Source organism: Salminus brasiliensis, chromosome 8 (assembly GCF_030463535.1).
Source record: "Salminus brasiliensis chromosome 8, fSalBra1.hap2, whole genome shotgun sequence".
NCBI lineage: Eukaryota > Metazoa > Chordata > Actinopteri > Characiformes > Bryconidae > Salminus > Salminus brasiliensis.
Window position 1 is genome coordinate 37705515 of NC_132885.1, and position 16046 is coordinate 37721560.

General features: G+C 42.3%; 1 protein-coding gene across 1 annotated transcript in view; it reads right to left on the reverse strand.

Annotated features, from left to right (window-relative positions):
• Positions 1-1554: 1554 nt before the first annotated feature.
• tmem163a (transmembrane protein 163a) overlaps positions 1555-16046 on the reverse strand; it is a 79038-nt gene continuing 64546 nt past the window's right edge. The window contains exons 6-8 of the mRNA XM_072686516.1: positions 15602-15713; positions 13671-13812; positions 1555-13536 (exon numbers count right to left, since the gene is read on the reverse strand). Coding sequence (XP_072542617.1) covers positions 13476-13536; positions 13671-13812; positions 15602-15713 — 315 coding nt within the window. The 3' untranslated portion in view covers positions 1555-13475. The remainder of the gene's footprint in view (positions 13537-13670; positions 13813-15601; positions 15714-16046) is intronic.

Genomic DNA, 16046 nt, shown 5'->3' on the forward strand with positions numbered 1-16046 from the left:
ATCAGGCAGGTCTTGTGGGGAGTTCGCGGGATGCAGTGGTCAGTACCTACCAAAAGTGCTCCAAGGAAGGACAACCAGTGAAGAGACGACAGGGTCATGGGTGCCCATGGCTCACTGATGCTCATGGAGGCCCCACCTCACAACTTACACGGACACCTTCAGAGGGCTTGACAGGTCAGAGCTGTTTTGACCTACACAGTATTAGTCAGGTGGTTTTAATGTTCTGGCTGGTCAGCGTTCAGTGTATACTCTATTTGACTGGATAAGGCTCACCTACATAACTTTAGTTTAAAACTGGGGCAGTCTTCATGAAAAGCCACCTGGACGTATTCCTTTCCCACGTAAGCACGTACTACACCATGGATGTAACGCCATCTTGTGGTGAGCACTAAGGACTACACTGTTATCTCATTTACTGTTGTGGAGGTTCTCATGTTGTATAATTCCATTGAAGCTTTACCTCACTGCCTAGCCTACGCATGTCATACACAAAGACATGTCCAAATGTTTGTGGACGCCCCTTTTATTGAATGCATTCAGCTTCTTTAAGTTGCACCTATTGCTGACACAGATGTGCAAATGCACACAGGCACCGCTTGTTTAGTGTCTGCAGAGAAGAACTGCCAATAGATTAGGACTCTCTGTTGCAGATAAACATGAACCATGTATGAAGCCCCCCAGCATTGAGCTGTGGAGCAGTGGAACTAACTGTATTCTCTGGAATGATGGGTGGTGCTCCATCCAGTACATTTGGGATGAGCAGGGGAGTTTGGGATGAGGTGGAGTGGTGATCATCATCCAACATCCTGACCTCACTAACGCTCTTTTTGCTGAATGCAATCAAATCCTCACAGCAATGCTGCAAACTCTAATAGAAATCCTTCTTCCCTGCACTGTAGAGACAGTTACTCAACAACAGCAGGATAAACTCTTTTTTTAATACCCTTGATTTTGGAAGAATGAGTGGGTGTCCCAATACTTTTGCCCTTGTGCCTCTACTCCTATCTTTTTCTTTTTCTTCTTCTTGTTATACCATAGCATCCACCAAGCAACAGCCTAGCAACCACCAGAGATACCAAAGTAAATAGTTAGCAAAAGCCTTGTTTTATCCATGTGTCTATGTATCAACAGCCTAGACACCTCCTGGAAATGGGGGCCACTTAAGTTGTACAATGTTTACTGCGTTATTATTATTATTATTATTGTTATTGTTTTTGACTGAAGGGAATTTTAGAACTGATTTAATTAATACTGAAATAATTAATAAAAATAACATTGTTATTTAATCTTTAAAAATATACTTAAGTAGGAATAAAATATTATAATCTATAAACATTAAGAAACACACAGTACATTACAGTACATACAGTGCATGCTGTGTCCTCTAGATGGCAGCATCATCTTAGTTGTCCTCAGCTTCTAACTGTCCGGGTTCTCCAGGGCAGCCAGCCTCATCCCATGACCAGTGTACCTGCTCACAGAGTATCACCAGAACATCTACAGCACAGGAACCAAAACAGATGACCACACAGGAGTTCGATCTCTAAAGCGGCTTTTATTTTCCAGATAACATTTCGGTCACAACTGCCCACCTTGTCCAGGGTTCTACAGGAATACTGTACAGTACACTGTCAACAGTACCAGTGAAATATTTACAGTGGGTATCCTCCTCCTCTGTGGGGCAGATTTATTCTACACAGGCCAAATCCCGAGCGGCTCCCTATTGCACATGTACTGCACTGGGCAAAGGAGCCATTATTTCAAGACATATGAGATTCAGCCACAGGGAACAACCTAGGAGATTTCCTTGCGTATTTGCATGCATGCAGCATTTTCAGAGACCAAGGCTGTGTCTGTAATCGACCTTCTAGTTCTCTATGTAGTAAATGTGTATATCAGGTTGTACAAAAAGGCTCGGATGTTGCCTACATCATGGGGACGGGGAAGATTCCAACCTCCTTGGTGGAGAATCTTGAGTAATTGATCATTTCCAATTGGAAAGTTTTAGTTTCTCCAGCTTCTTTGAGAACATAGGAAACATATTAGTATATTTGTTGTTCATGCATTCATGCAAACAGCTGGAATTGAAATGTTTTAGGTTGGTTGCAAGAGATTCCGTACTGGAAAATTCAGAACTTGTAATGAACTGGGAAGTTTGAGGTGGGGACAACACTAGAATGTCCCTAAATTGTTAATTCCCCAAAGGACATTGGGTGGAGTTTCTTGAGTAATTGGTCATTCCCAATTGGGAAGTCAGAGTTTCACAGTTCTGAAGCTGAAGTTAACACATTTTTGGTGGGTTGCAGAAGATTGGGAGTTGTAAATTCAGAGCTTCCACTTAATATAATTTAGTCATAAATTAGTCAAGTAATGAAGCTTACGACTTCCGACCAAAGAAAAATCTATTTAAACAATCCTTCAGGAGAGTTTTTCAAGAGAAATCTTTGTGAGCCAGTGGCGGCTCAGCGGTTAGAGCTCCGGGCTATTGTTGGCAGAGTTGTGGGTTTTGATACATGGGCTTGCTGCCACTGTTAAGGACCCTTCAGCAAGGCATGGGCACCACAGTGATGGGTGCCCACCACTCCGGGCACATGTGCTCTCTAATGAGAGTTGGGTTAAAGGTGGAGGCCAAATTCCATGTGCAGGTCTTGTCTTGTCTCGTCTTGTCTTCTGTTTCTGTCTGTGCGTCATACAGCGTTTGTTTATAGTATCTTTCTACACGGCAGGATATCTGGAAAATTGCATGGATAAGCTGTTCTGTGAGCTTTTTATAGGTACACAGATGACAAACAAGCACTAGTTTACTGTGAGCGTTCCTTTTTTTTCCAACCTCAAACAGCTGAAGTTGCATGAATGCTTTTAAGTGGGATCGTAGGAAAATCTGAGTTGGAGAAAATTCGGAGCTTCCAGGTTTCTTGCAGCATTATCACTGCAACACTGCAGGGTAACTTTTACAGCTTTACAGGAGTGAGATTCAGGCTGGTCCAGTCCAGAATGGGCTGAGTGGGGGGGTAGGGGGTGGGGGTGCTCTTCAACTCCTTCAGAAGGCCACCTCAGCCAATCCAGAGTTTATATTTAATCAGTGAAATCTGAAGCAGCTGCTGTAGGAAACTTTGTTAGTAGTCAAATTGTCAAATTGTCATATGGAGGTTTTTATTTTTTTTGAAAGGGGAACGAGGGGTCAGTATTAATATGTAAGAAATGGCAAGCCCTGTGCGAGATTAGAGCCAATTGTGTGAGCCTCACGGTCAATGCGTAAGAACTGGCAGCCCTGACACTGGGACAAGCATACTTCTTCCATAGCATAGCAATAAGCTAACCGGTAACTGACAGCAGTTTATAGTGCAGCTAATAACAGGCGGACATATAAGCACATTACACACTTTCCACACCAAATATTTACACATTTCTCATTTCTGTACTTCAAAGAGTTTAATACATATTTATATATATAATAATATTTAGCAATATTTTGATGGCCACAACTTATGATCTCATTCCCACTCCTTACTAAGTAGTGGCCACAACTTAGGATCTTGTTCCCACACCTTACTAAGTAGTGGCCACAACATAGTCTTATTAATGCAGGGCTTCATACAAATGCAAAGATTGCCCAGCAGAAATGTTCCTGATCTTTCTTCTGTTGGACAACCTTGGACACCTCTGGCTGGTGTTATCTGGCTAACTCACAAATCCTGCTTCTGCCAGGTTGGTGGCTCATCTAAGCAGTGACTATTGCTATCTATCTAGCTAAGGCTATACACTACAGCATGAATACAAGCAGGGGGCACGTGCACGCCAGGGGACCTTCAGTGGTCAGCTCTAGTCCAGATCAACTATAATAGTACATAACAACATACAGCTGTTTTTTACAGTTTCTCCTGGAGTCTGGAAAGAGAGTTTGTACAGTTACAGCAACAAGCAGAATACGTTGACACTTGTGTGACCTCCATAACTTTATAATAATACACAATTAATCAGTCACAATTTCCACACCTAAATATTTACATTACATTTCTCATTTCTGTACTTCAAAGAGTTTAATACATATATATATATATAATATTTTAGTCACCATGTGGAATGAAACTTTTGTTGTGGCAACACATCATACGATACACTCAAACAGGCAGGTCAGACTTCTGCCTTTGGTCAGAGAAACTACTGCTTTTCACTGCTTAACCTGGCCATGGACTGCCCACCTTGACAAGAAGAGGAAGACCTTGGACTACCCGTCAGAATGACCAATTACAGTCAGCTGTTCTGGTGCGGTGTGAAGGCGAGGTGATTGTGAAAAATTCCGTATATGGGATACAATGATCAGCAATAACATTAGCACCACCTTCCTAATATTGAGTAGGTCCCTCGTGTGCCCCCACAACAGATCTGACCATTCAGGCATGGACTCCACAAGATCTTGTTGGGGTCTGGCTGGCACCAAGACTAACATAAGAAGCAGTTGCTTTAAGTTCTACAAGTGGTAAGGTGGGGCCTCCATGGATCGCATCAGTGAGCCTTAGGTGCTCATGACCTTGGAGCACTTTTGGTGAGTACTGACCACTGCATACTGGAAAAAACCAACAAGATCTGCCTGATGTTTTGGAGAAGTTCTGACCCAGTCAGCTTGTCTCAGATTCATACACTTGCCCATTTATTCTACTTATCAAATCACCTTCAAGACTGTTCACTCGCAGCCTGTTTATATGCAAATCCCATCCCTTGACAGATGCTACTGTAGATGAAGATAATTCATATTTTTCTCTAATGTTATGGCTGATCAGTCTATATCTCACTCTGAAAGTCTAATGCAGGCAGCTGTTAACGATAGGCCTCTGAAGTTGCGTGCCATTCTGTGGTCTTGTCGTTCCCAGATTAGGAACTTGATTTCTGGAGCTAGATTTCTGAATGGCAGAAATGAATGCGATTGTTCAGAATAGCTACATGTTCCAAACCTGGCATATATTTTGTCCTGTGAAAATCTTTCTCCTGAATGCCACTGGCTCCTCTGATATCCGAGGTTGATAACAAGACGAAATCTGAATAATGCTACAGCCAAGCTACACGCAGGATAACACTCGTGGGCTACTCTACTACGGCCAAAGAAACATAACTAACCTCATTTGAGTAGCTTGCTGTTTTGCTTGCGGTGTTTTTCTAAGGTTGCCAGTCTTATATTGTTCTGGAGATTGTATATTGCTGTGTTAGCCTGCATGTAGCTAAATTTACATATTGACTCAAGCTCGTAATTTAGAATCTAAGGACTAAAGTGCTGCCACTATGACCTGAGTATCGCTGGTTCGAAAACCCAAATCATGCTGCCCGCCATCAGCAGCCGGAGCCCCAAAGAGCACAACTGGCCTTGCTCTCTCTCTGAGTAGGTAGATCGCTCTCCTGTCGTCACTTCAGTGTGATGCTAGGCGATGCATTAGTTTTCCTTTGAGCGTGTTGGTTGCCAGGTGACGTTTCATTGGCAGCAGTTTGAAAAGAGGCAGTGGCTGGTTGCGCATGTGTCAGTCCTCACCCTCCCAGTGTCGGGAGTACTACATGTGATAGGAACATTTGGTAATTGGCTAGTTGTGGGTAAAAAAAAAATCTCAAGTGGGGAGATAAATATACATGGATCAAAATGTATCAGGTTTGGAGCACTTCTGTTTACAACACGGTGTGATCATATGCATTTTTGTCCAAGTCCCAATAATTTTTCCTTAGATACCAAGACCCAGATCCTCTTATGGCGATAAAGCCGACTACAGAACCCTGACATGACCACAGCTGTCCATTCAGCTGGAAGCTTTTGTTTCCTGATGTAAGCCTGTGCGTACACAGCTGATACAATCCTGACAGACTAGTTGACTACATACTGAATGAAGTGACGATTTGAGATACGTCCTAAGAAACTGTTGCTGCTCTGCCCATGCAATGCAAAGCAGGAGGGCTTCTTTTAACAAAGCAAATTTTGACCAAATGTTTGGAGCCCCTATGGTGACATCCCACATAAAGAAAACTAAATTGTGCCCACGACTTAGTAAAGATCATGTTCCCACGTCTTACTAACTAGTGGCCACAAATTACAATCTCATTCCCATGTCTTACTAAGTAGTGACCACAACTTAGGATCACACTCCCATGGCTTTCTAAGTAGTGGCCACAACGTAGAATCTTGTTCCCTTGCTTTACTAATAGTGCCCACAACTAAGGATCTTGTTCCCACTCCTTACTAAGTAGTGGCCACAACATAGGATCTTGTTCCCATGCCTTACTAAGTAGTGGCCACTACTTGACCACAATCTTGTTCCCTTGTTTTACTTAGTAGTGGCCACAACTTATGATCTCATTCCCACTCCTTACTAAGTAGTGGCCACAACTTAGGATCTTGTTCCCACACCTTACTAAGTAGTGGCCACAACATAGTCTTATTAATGCAGGGCTTCATACAAATGCAAAGATTGCCCAGCACAAATGTTCCTGACCTTTCTTCTGTTGGACAACCTTGTCCTCTGGCTGGTGATATCGGGCTAACTCACAAATCCTGCTTTTGCCAGGTTGGTGGCTCATCTAAGCAGTGACTATTGCTATCTATCTAGCTAAGGCTATACACTACAGCATGAATACAAGCACGTGCGCCAGGGGACCTTCAGTGGTCAGCTCTAGTCCAGATCAACTATAATAGTACATAACAACATACAGCTGTTTTTTACAGTTTCTCCTGGAGTCTGGAAAGAGAGTTTGTACAGTTACAGCAACAAGCAGAATACGTTGACACTTGTGTGACCTCCATAACTTTATAATAATACATAATTAATCAGTCACTCGTTGCGATTACCAGACGACACAACTAGTCCACCACTGTCCCCGTGGTTCAAACTCAGGCCTACTATGTAGTCCTGATTTACAATAGAGCGAGATGCATCTGAAAGAAATCCACACTCCAAAATATCCAGTACTTATAACCACTGTTCAACCAATGTCAGTTGACCTAACGTTGGCGGACAGCGGTCAGTGCATTGACTGTATTAAACAGCATGTTGTGACGTAAACCAACAGGGTAACACTTGATGGCCGGTCATAAAAAACACATTAAATCACCAGCCTATTGGGTTATAATGATAGATAATATAAGCACTCATTTTTGTGGAACAAACAAAAGGAACAATTCAACAGAACAGTCAAATATGTATCACACTTAAACACTAAATAAATACACACTAAATAAATACAGTTGAAATGAAACTCATCAGAACACAACGAGCATCCTTACAGAGTGCAATTAGCCAATGTGAGCTGGCCTATGATTGTCTTCCAACAGTAGTGGGGATACATATCAGTGTGCTGTAGGTGAGCTGAGATGTTGAGTCGAGATCAGATCCCACTCAAGTCATATCAACGTCAGGTCATAACTTACAGTGTCTCACAGTGCCAGATCTACTGGGCCTATACACCGACAGACGTGGTATTCTGGAGACGCGGCTGTCAACAGCAAACCCTTTAGACCTGGCACAGTATTGTTAAGTATGATCTGTTTGGAAGCGAGATTATTACACTCCTTCTCTCTATTGTACAAGGTTATATTTATCATATAGAGCTTTACATGTCATTTTACATTTAAGAAGCTGAAGCAGTAGGAATCCCAGCGTCGCCAGATTTCCTAATGATGGTTGAATGTGTGTATTTAAAGATGGATTTCCAGTGATGTTTTAAAAAATCTGCGTAATTTAGTGAGTTGAGGTGTAAACAAAGTCATTCAGAGTGAGTTTAGGGTGAAATGGTCCATTGTAGAGAAACACAGTGGCCTACAGTGTCTACAATGCACATATCTTATACACTCAAATAATGTAAATCACATTCATTATCTTGGAAACAATGTCAAGGTCAGCGATATCTGTTAGATAGCAACTGAACAGTTCTCATAAAGGTTCTCATAGTTGACATGTTGGACGTGGATGAAACCAGCAGGTGTGAAGACCTGAGCCACTTTGACAGGGGCCAGATCCTTATGGCCAGACCACTGGGTCAGAGCCGACAGCGGACAGAGCTAGACCTCACCAAGACTTCTAGGCCTTGTTTAACGACCGAATGGCTGGGTGTGCTCATGTGCTCTGTTTACTTGTGGGATGCAGCCTGTAGCTCCACCTCACAACCTACAGGACTTAAATATAACCTTCTGTAACATCTCGTTGGCGATCTCAAGGTTTTGAAGAGTGAGCTGATTTGGTGACATATGGAGGACCCACAGTATTTTAGACAGATGGCCATAACAGGCTGGTTAATGGGTGTACACTGATCCGCCATAACATCTGGCATCGAGACATTCGCAGCAGATATGGCCTCCATGAGCATCAATGAGTCTTCGGCATCCGTGACCCTGTTGTAGCCAGTTCACCGGTTGCCCATTCTTGGAGCACTTTTGATAGGTACTGACCACTGCATACTGGGAACACCCCCACAAGTCTTTGTAATGTTATGGAATCTGGCCACAGTTTGCTCTTGTCGGAGTGGCTCAGATTCCTCGACGCTTGCCCATTTTTCCTGCTTCCAGCACATCACCTTCTAGAACTGACAGTTTACTTGCTGCCTAATATGTTGATCCCACCCCCTGACAGATACCACTGAAACCAGGTAATCAATGCTTTGACTGACGGGTGACCATCAGTGAACCTACATGTGTCTTCTGAGTTTATGAATATATAAAATTTGTCTCTCAGAACTATCAGTATATAGCATTTTCATAACCACTTGTGACTTGGTATGTTTCGCGCCAGACCCGCTCTGAATGACCTTGTTTACATCTGAATGAACTTGGGAAAGTTGGTGGAATTCCCCTTTTTTAAGTATGCCCAAATGATGCAAAGGTTGGAAATGAACTTAAAAGTAGAAAAGATGAATAAATTATGCCAGACATTTCATCATACGTTGAGTCAGCATATACAGACTACATTACCTCAGCACAAAGGCGGCTTATTTAAATAATGTTGGTATTTGCCGTTTATAAGTCATTCTTGGTTCGTGATTCTGTTTGTACACCATGTGCTTTCTTTCTTTCCTTTCTTTACTGTTAAACAAGAAGAGCTGTAAAGGTCTGTGTGCTTTTCTGGGCAGTGTGCTCATTCCCTATTAAGACTTCTGTCCTTAAACATGTAGCATGTGGCATCAGACCTGTTCTCCATTGTGCTTTTAAACACTATAGTAAAACTATAGTAAAATAAGTAATGCAGGTTAATATATTAAAGGTGGATCTATGTCATCAAGTTTAGCTCCTGAAACATGATCAGCAGCCGGACACACTGTAGCCAATGAGCAGAAGGGTGAAGTGTACAGCATTGATGGTTGGTCTAGGGGGAACGACGGCATACAGAGGGGAAAGTAAACAAGTAAAAGTAAAAAGTCAATGGGAAATATTTGAGTTTCAGTCAACAAGGTCACTGTCGGAACAAAACCCTGCATCTCCAGAATGGCAACAACTGGCTGTGTACTCTCTGGGTGGGTAGATGGCACTCTCTCCCCTCATTACTCTTGTGTGGTGTGGTGGAGCAGAGTGTGGCTGGAGAGGCGGTGGCTGACTTTGCATGAAACGGATGAGACGTGTTAAGTCCCTGTCATCTTAGGGGCATTGCAAGTGCTAGGGGGAGCTAAGAACGGGTGGGTTAACTGACAGTACCAAATTGAGAGATACAGGGAAAAACAGAACAAACAAAAACAATAAGACAAAATAATTAAAATAATAATAATAAGACAGAAATTGAGAGACAAGGTTTTGTTCTGACAGTAATGTAGTTATGTAAATAGTCTCTTTTCTAATTGGCTGACTTTGTATTGTATCATTCAAAAATCTGAGCTAAAACACTCACTGGCACTAAACTGCAGTAGTTTTAATAGGTAGATATATCGTTTTTGTTTGTTTATGACATCACAAAACTTCAAAACTGACTGTTTATTAGTAAAATTGATCAACTTTCAGCTGTTTGCAATAAACCAATCAAATAAGACAAATTTAAATATCTCAACACAACTAATAGAACAAGTGCATTCTTCACATTCAACGCAAAAAAACACTTTTTTAAGTATCTTTAGTACTTAGTACCTTTTGCTTTTATGACCGGCTGCAAATGTGATGCACAGCCAGACACCAGCTTCTGGCAGCGTTCCTCCTAGTCAACATTCCTCCTAGTCTTCGGTTTGCTGCTGCATCCGCCGTTTTCATATGCCATCAAAGATTTTCTTAGTGGATCCAAGTCTGGCGACTGTGATGGCCACAGCAAAATCTTACAGGATTTTTCCTGAAACCAAGCCTCGGAGGACTTTTGAGGTATACTTGGGATCATTGTCCTGTTGAAAGGCCCAATGATGCCCAAGCTTCAGCTTCCTCACAGAAGGTGTGAGGTTTTCTTCTAGGATTTTCTGATACTTGATTGAATCCTATCTGCAGTTATCAATAAAAGTGTAATTCTGTGATGAGTTTGGAATAGGGCTTGTTCTATTAGTTATGTTGAGCTATTTGAACTGGTCTTGTTTGATTGGTTTATTGCACAGCTAAAAAAGCTAGAAGTTTGTAAATTTTGCTAGAAAACCTAATTTGCATTGGGGGTTAAATAGCTGGGAATGTATATGTATTAGTAGTTGTGATCTGTTTATGGACTGATAAGTATAGATAGCTGTTGGTAGATAGAAGTCGGTCTGCCATCAACTGTACATGAGCTTTTAGAGTTGATGGGCAGATGCATACAGGTATTTAGGCCTTGTCAGGACATCAACAAACCTTCCCCAAATACCAGACTTCCGTATGTAACAGTTCCTTAGGTTTTTAGCCATTAAATGATTATTAATTATTTATATCCAAGCTTTAGCTATCCAATTCTAGCTAGCTATCATTGCAACCATTTGTGTGTGTGTGTGTGTGTGGGGGGGGGGGGGGGGGGGGGTCTACCTGAGACTTTCTGACCTACAGCTACATCTGACCTTGTAGATTTCAGACAGATTTCAAGGGAAAAATGTCAATACTGCTGCTGATTGTGGTCCAGTGCAGTGCTTTAGTAGTAGCATTAGACATTTATTCAGATTCAAGCTTAATAAACCTTTGCTAAAAAGATCCCTGTGTCCTCACAAACCCTCCCTGGCCCCCGCCTCTTCTGTTAGCTGACCTTCAAGCTCTTGCTTGTACATAGCCGTTGGCTTTTCATCTCACAGGGGTGATTTCAAACCATGCCATTATAACACCATAAATCTTATATTAAAGAGATTGATCTGTTAAAAAAACACTTCAGCACTGGTAGATCCTTTAGGCTGTTCTAATCTGGATCCCTCCTGGTGTAAAAAAAAAGAAAGACAAATCCTGTGGTTTCTGGATTCAGGCACAGAAGTCCATGCCAAGCAAATCGCAGATTAGTCTGAACTGATCCGCCACATTATAGCCCATTAAGGATCAGATTTAGAGATTTTTTCTCTCTCGTGTAATGAAATATATAGCACTGCTAAGTAGACTATAACAAAGTAGAGTACTAGGCAAAAAATAAATTCCAGCACTTCCGATTCCTAGAAAGGAGTAGGAATATCATGTAATGCTGATGTCTGTTGGTGCTGGACACCTGTAATGCTGGAAACTGCCCATGCATTGCAAAGCAGCGATATGTCACGTCCTTTTATAGCCACAAGACTATTGGGTTATTGAAGTTATAGGGGTGGTTTCAAGGTAGAAGCGTGTAAAACCAAGGACCCCCTTGTTTGAGGTGAGCTCATGGATGAAGGATGGATGTGGGTGCAAAGTTGTTCATCACAAAGGTGTAAATATTGGGCTGAGGAGGTCAGAGTTGTGGTCCTCCTCCCAAAATGTAGAAATTTAAATATAACTCCTCTTAATTCATTTCTATTTATTTCTTGAAAAGTTGTCTGGCTCTGGAAGTTGTGCCCCAATTTAGTCATGTTTGGAGGTGAACATTTCTATTACGTCAACCAACAACTGACTAGCATCATGCTAAGAGATGGGGGGAATAGGGGGAAAATGTATGTTTCTGACTGCAGTTGAAACTATCCCCAGCAGGTGGCAGCGATGTGTTAGTGCATTAGTGCATACCAGTGGTAGCGTAAATGGACTGACATCAGCCAGAAACACATGCTAACAAGCCAAGCATGATCTTTAAGGCATGCTGCTCATTCGTTTCTTAGATAGTGATTATGGTCCTTAGATGTTTGTGATTCACCATGTCCTCATGATGTTCCAACATCTTATCAGAAATTCTGCACTCAGCTTATTTCTCAGTGTCTTAACAGGTGCTCAATGCTGGTTGTTTCTTAGGTATTTGTGCTCTTTTAGCTTTGCTGGGCTTGGTGAAATGTGGTGTAGTTTGTAGCAATCTGAGGTGAGGGGACGTAGATTCCTGGCATGAATTTATGATGTATTAAACTGTGCGTAATTTAATTTAACTATCACCATTTCCTTACATTAAACATAACGGTTTCTGCTCAGCTGATCACATTTGTAGTAGTTTAGGCTACAGTTTCTGTGACTTGGTAAAAGATAAAGCTTCCAAAAACAAAACAAAGAAATGTATTTAAATATAACCAATAAATACTCAGGTATTATTCAGATACTTTGGGGTAGAAGTAGTAAAAAGCATGAATGAAGCACTAAAGAAGGTCTATAGCTACTAAGTTACAAGGGAAAAATTGCTAACATGACACTATTTACATGTTTTGCAGGTATGGGGTCTGCGATTGGTCCACAATTTGATAGTAGCCTCTCCTATCCATATCCCTTAGTAGTTCTGGAGGAGTGCTCTCCTGTTTACTCTTCTTATGAGGAACATATTGGTCCCTTGACCCCATGCTTGCTCTGAGAATGGACAATTGAGCTTTTAGTCTCATGGACTACTTTGGCAAATGTACAGGTCTCTGTATATTTATAGCAATTTTAAATTTTTTTAGGGTGCCTGGGCTTCGTTAGCTGGAGAAGTGGAAGGGTTGGGAGGTGCAATGTGCTGAGGTGTGAGGTTGGAATCAGCAGGACACCCATATGACCTCCAACACATTACACTGCAGATGTGAGTTAGAAAAAGAAAAACAAGAACTAGGTTTGAAGTAAGGATGGTGGATGAAGAGCATGAAGAGCATTGATGGAAAAGAACCTCAGTGAAGTATTTCTCAATACCACCCTGGTTCACTGAGATGGTGGTTCCTTTGTCAGGGCTAAACTTAAAAACCATCACTGTCTTTATAACTGCTTCTCCATCTTCTTCTGCTGAGGTGTTGCTGGTTAACAGATTGGCTCTGAAGATCAAGTGAAGCAGGTGATGATTAGCCTTGGAACCAACGGCTCGGATGAAGATGGCGTCACTGCTGGAACTCTTCCTACTTGGGTCTGGCTGGATGCAAATGAGTGTTTGTTGGAAGTGGAGATGTGAGAAGTTGAGGGTGATGGGCATTTTAGCATGGACCTGTCCATGTCTGTACAATTACCCTCTTCTTCTGTATCTCGTCCATCGGGCTCACTCGAAACGCTCGTAGTTCCTGGTCTGTCTTACTCGTGGTACCATGTCAATTAACAACCTGTGGCAAAAAGGCAAGAAGAGACATTGAATAGTGGTCGAAAGGGTTAAGCAGTTTCACGGCCGCCGTTATTTCTGTCCCACACAACATTCATTCTCAAGGTTGAATCTGAGGCAGATACTGCTTGTGCTTACTTTACTCCATAAGCTAGAATGATGAGCCCAATCAGTACGCCCACCGTGCCATCCAAGTACCAGACAGAAGGGTGATGTCGAAAGACTTCTGCACTGATGAGAATGGAGAAACCCATAATCCCCCCAACCATGGAGTTAAAACCTACAGGAGAAAAATAAATAAATAATAAATAAATGGATACTTCCAATTCTCGTAGCTCAAAGGCTCCTGACCTATAGTATCTCTTTTAAATATATACATATATAATATATACAGAGTGATCATTATCTAAGTCAAGAATACAGACAAACACACTCTAACTAAACTAAGAACACACCACCAGTCTTTTATTGAGCCCATTAGAGTTAATGCTCAGAGTTGCAGGCTAGAAAAAGTAAGTGAACCTCTGTGTTAAGGAGATCTCGGAGACCTAACTGGCAAAAGGTGTTTGTAATTCAGGGAGTTCAGAGTTCGGTCCAAGGCTACTTTGTGCTTGAATCGATCACAGTATTTCTCTACAGAAGCAATGATGGCAAATCTCCAAACAGAAGAATCTGCCAAATAGTAGTCTTCTGTTTTTTTGGGAGTTTTTTGAAGCACGTAACATTTCATTAAATCTGCAACAGCGATGGCCTTGGCTTTAATGTTCTAGCTGTTCGGGAGCACGGATAATGCACTTCATGCATCAAAGAAGGTCAGAAACAGCAAGGGAAACAGTGTTTCTCCTGACGGGCTTTGATGCTCTTTCTGTCACTTGTTGAAAAGCCTTTAATCTTTCAGCACCCACAGATTTGTTTCTTTGTCCTTCCTGTTTGCTGAGTTGGTCAGTGTCTTTCAGGAGAATCTGTAAACCTTGAGTGTTGCGTCATTAAAGGGGCTTTATTGAAGTCTACCACATATATTCTTTCCCATGAGGTACTAAAAAAATGGCAAACAGACTGCCTATCCAAGTAGTTCAGAAAGGTGTTACTTTTGCACGTCATACTACCCTGCTGAAAAATCCAGCTCAGGACCAGTTTTTGCTGGTAGCTGGTTTCAGATGGTCTAAGCTGGCCTTTGATGGTCAGGGTGGTTGAAAGCTGGTCATCCAGATGAACTCGTTAACCAGCACCAGATTGGTCTTTTTGGTCATGCTGGTTGGTCACCTTGGTTTTGCTGGTCATGCTGGTCAAGCAGCATGGTCAAGCTTAGTCATACTGGTGGTCTAACTTGGTTAGACCAGCTTGCCTAGTCCCTGTAAAGAAGTACAGCCAATAGATGGAACTCTCTGGAGCAGAAGCTTCAACCTATTGGTACCATGCCTAATGCCAGGCGTGGGCTAGAGGGGTATAAAGCCCCTCAGCATTAAGCAGTGGATCAGTGGAGCAGTGTTCTCTGGAATGATGGGTGGTGCGCCTTCCAATACTTTTAGGATGAGTTGGGGAGTTGGGGATAAGGTGGGATGGTGATCATTCAACATCCTGATGTCACGAATTCTCTTGTTTGCTGAATGCTATCAAATCCCCACAGCAATGTTTCTCCAAAATCCATCAGAAAGCCTTCTTCCTTGGACAGTTACTCTCATAAAAGCAGGATAAACTCTTTTTTAATGCCCTAGATTTTGGAAGAAACAATCAAGGATCAGGTGTCCCAATACTTTTGTCCATACAGCGTAGGTTCTTAGCTCCTTCTACTAGATTATTTCACTGATCTTACAGGAAGTTATTTTTTGAGTCTAAGAAAGAAGTCTGGATTTACTGGAGATTGGTCTGTTCTTACTGTTCTTGGGCTGCTTGGAGTCCTGAGGCTATGATGCAGTCTGTTATGTGTGTGTGTTTGTGTGTGTGTATGATTACATGAGCCAAAAGGAGAACATGGAAAGGGATGATGCATGCTGCTCATAAACTTGGGTGCCATACTTACTGCCATCATTAGCTTACAGCAGCTTGTGTGTGTGTGTGTGTGTACCTACCATCGGTGATTAGGGCTCTGCTCGTCAACACCCTTCCCAGCATGAACTTGGCAACAGCCAGGATGACACACATGAGCCCGCTCACAATGGATACACTGAAGAGGAAATCATCCTAGGACAAAAATGAGAAAGTAGTCCACTTAAAAACCAGCCAGTCTAACCTTATGCCACCAAAACAGCTTTGCCTCACTGAGGCATGGACCCAACAAGACCTCTGAAGGCTTCCTGTGGTATCTGCCATCAAGATGTTAGCAGCAGATGCTTTAAGTGCTGTGAGTCGTGAGGCGTGGCATCCATGGATCGCATCAATGAGCCTAGGGTCCCCATCATGACCCTGCCGATTGCCGATTCACTGGTTGTCCTTCCTTGGAGCACTTTAGGTAGGTACTGACCACTGCATACTGGAAACACCCCACAAGACTTGCCTGATGTTTTGGAGATGTTC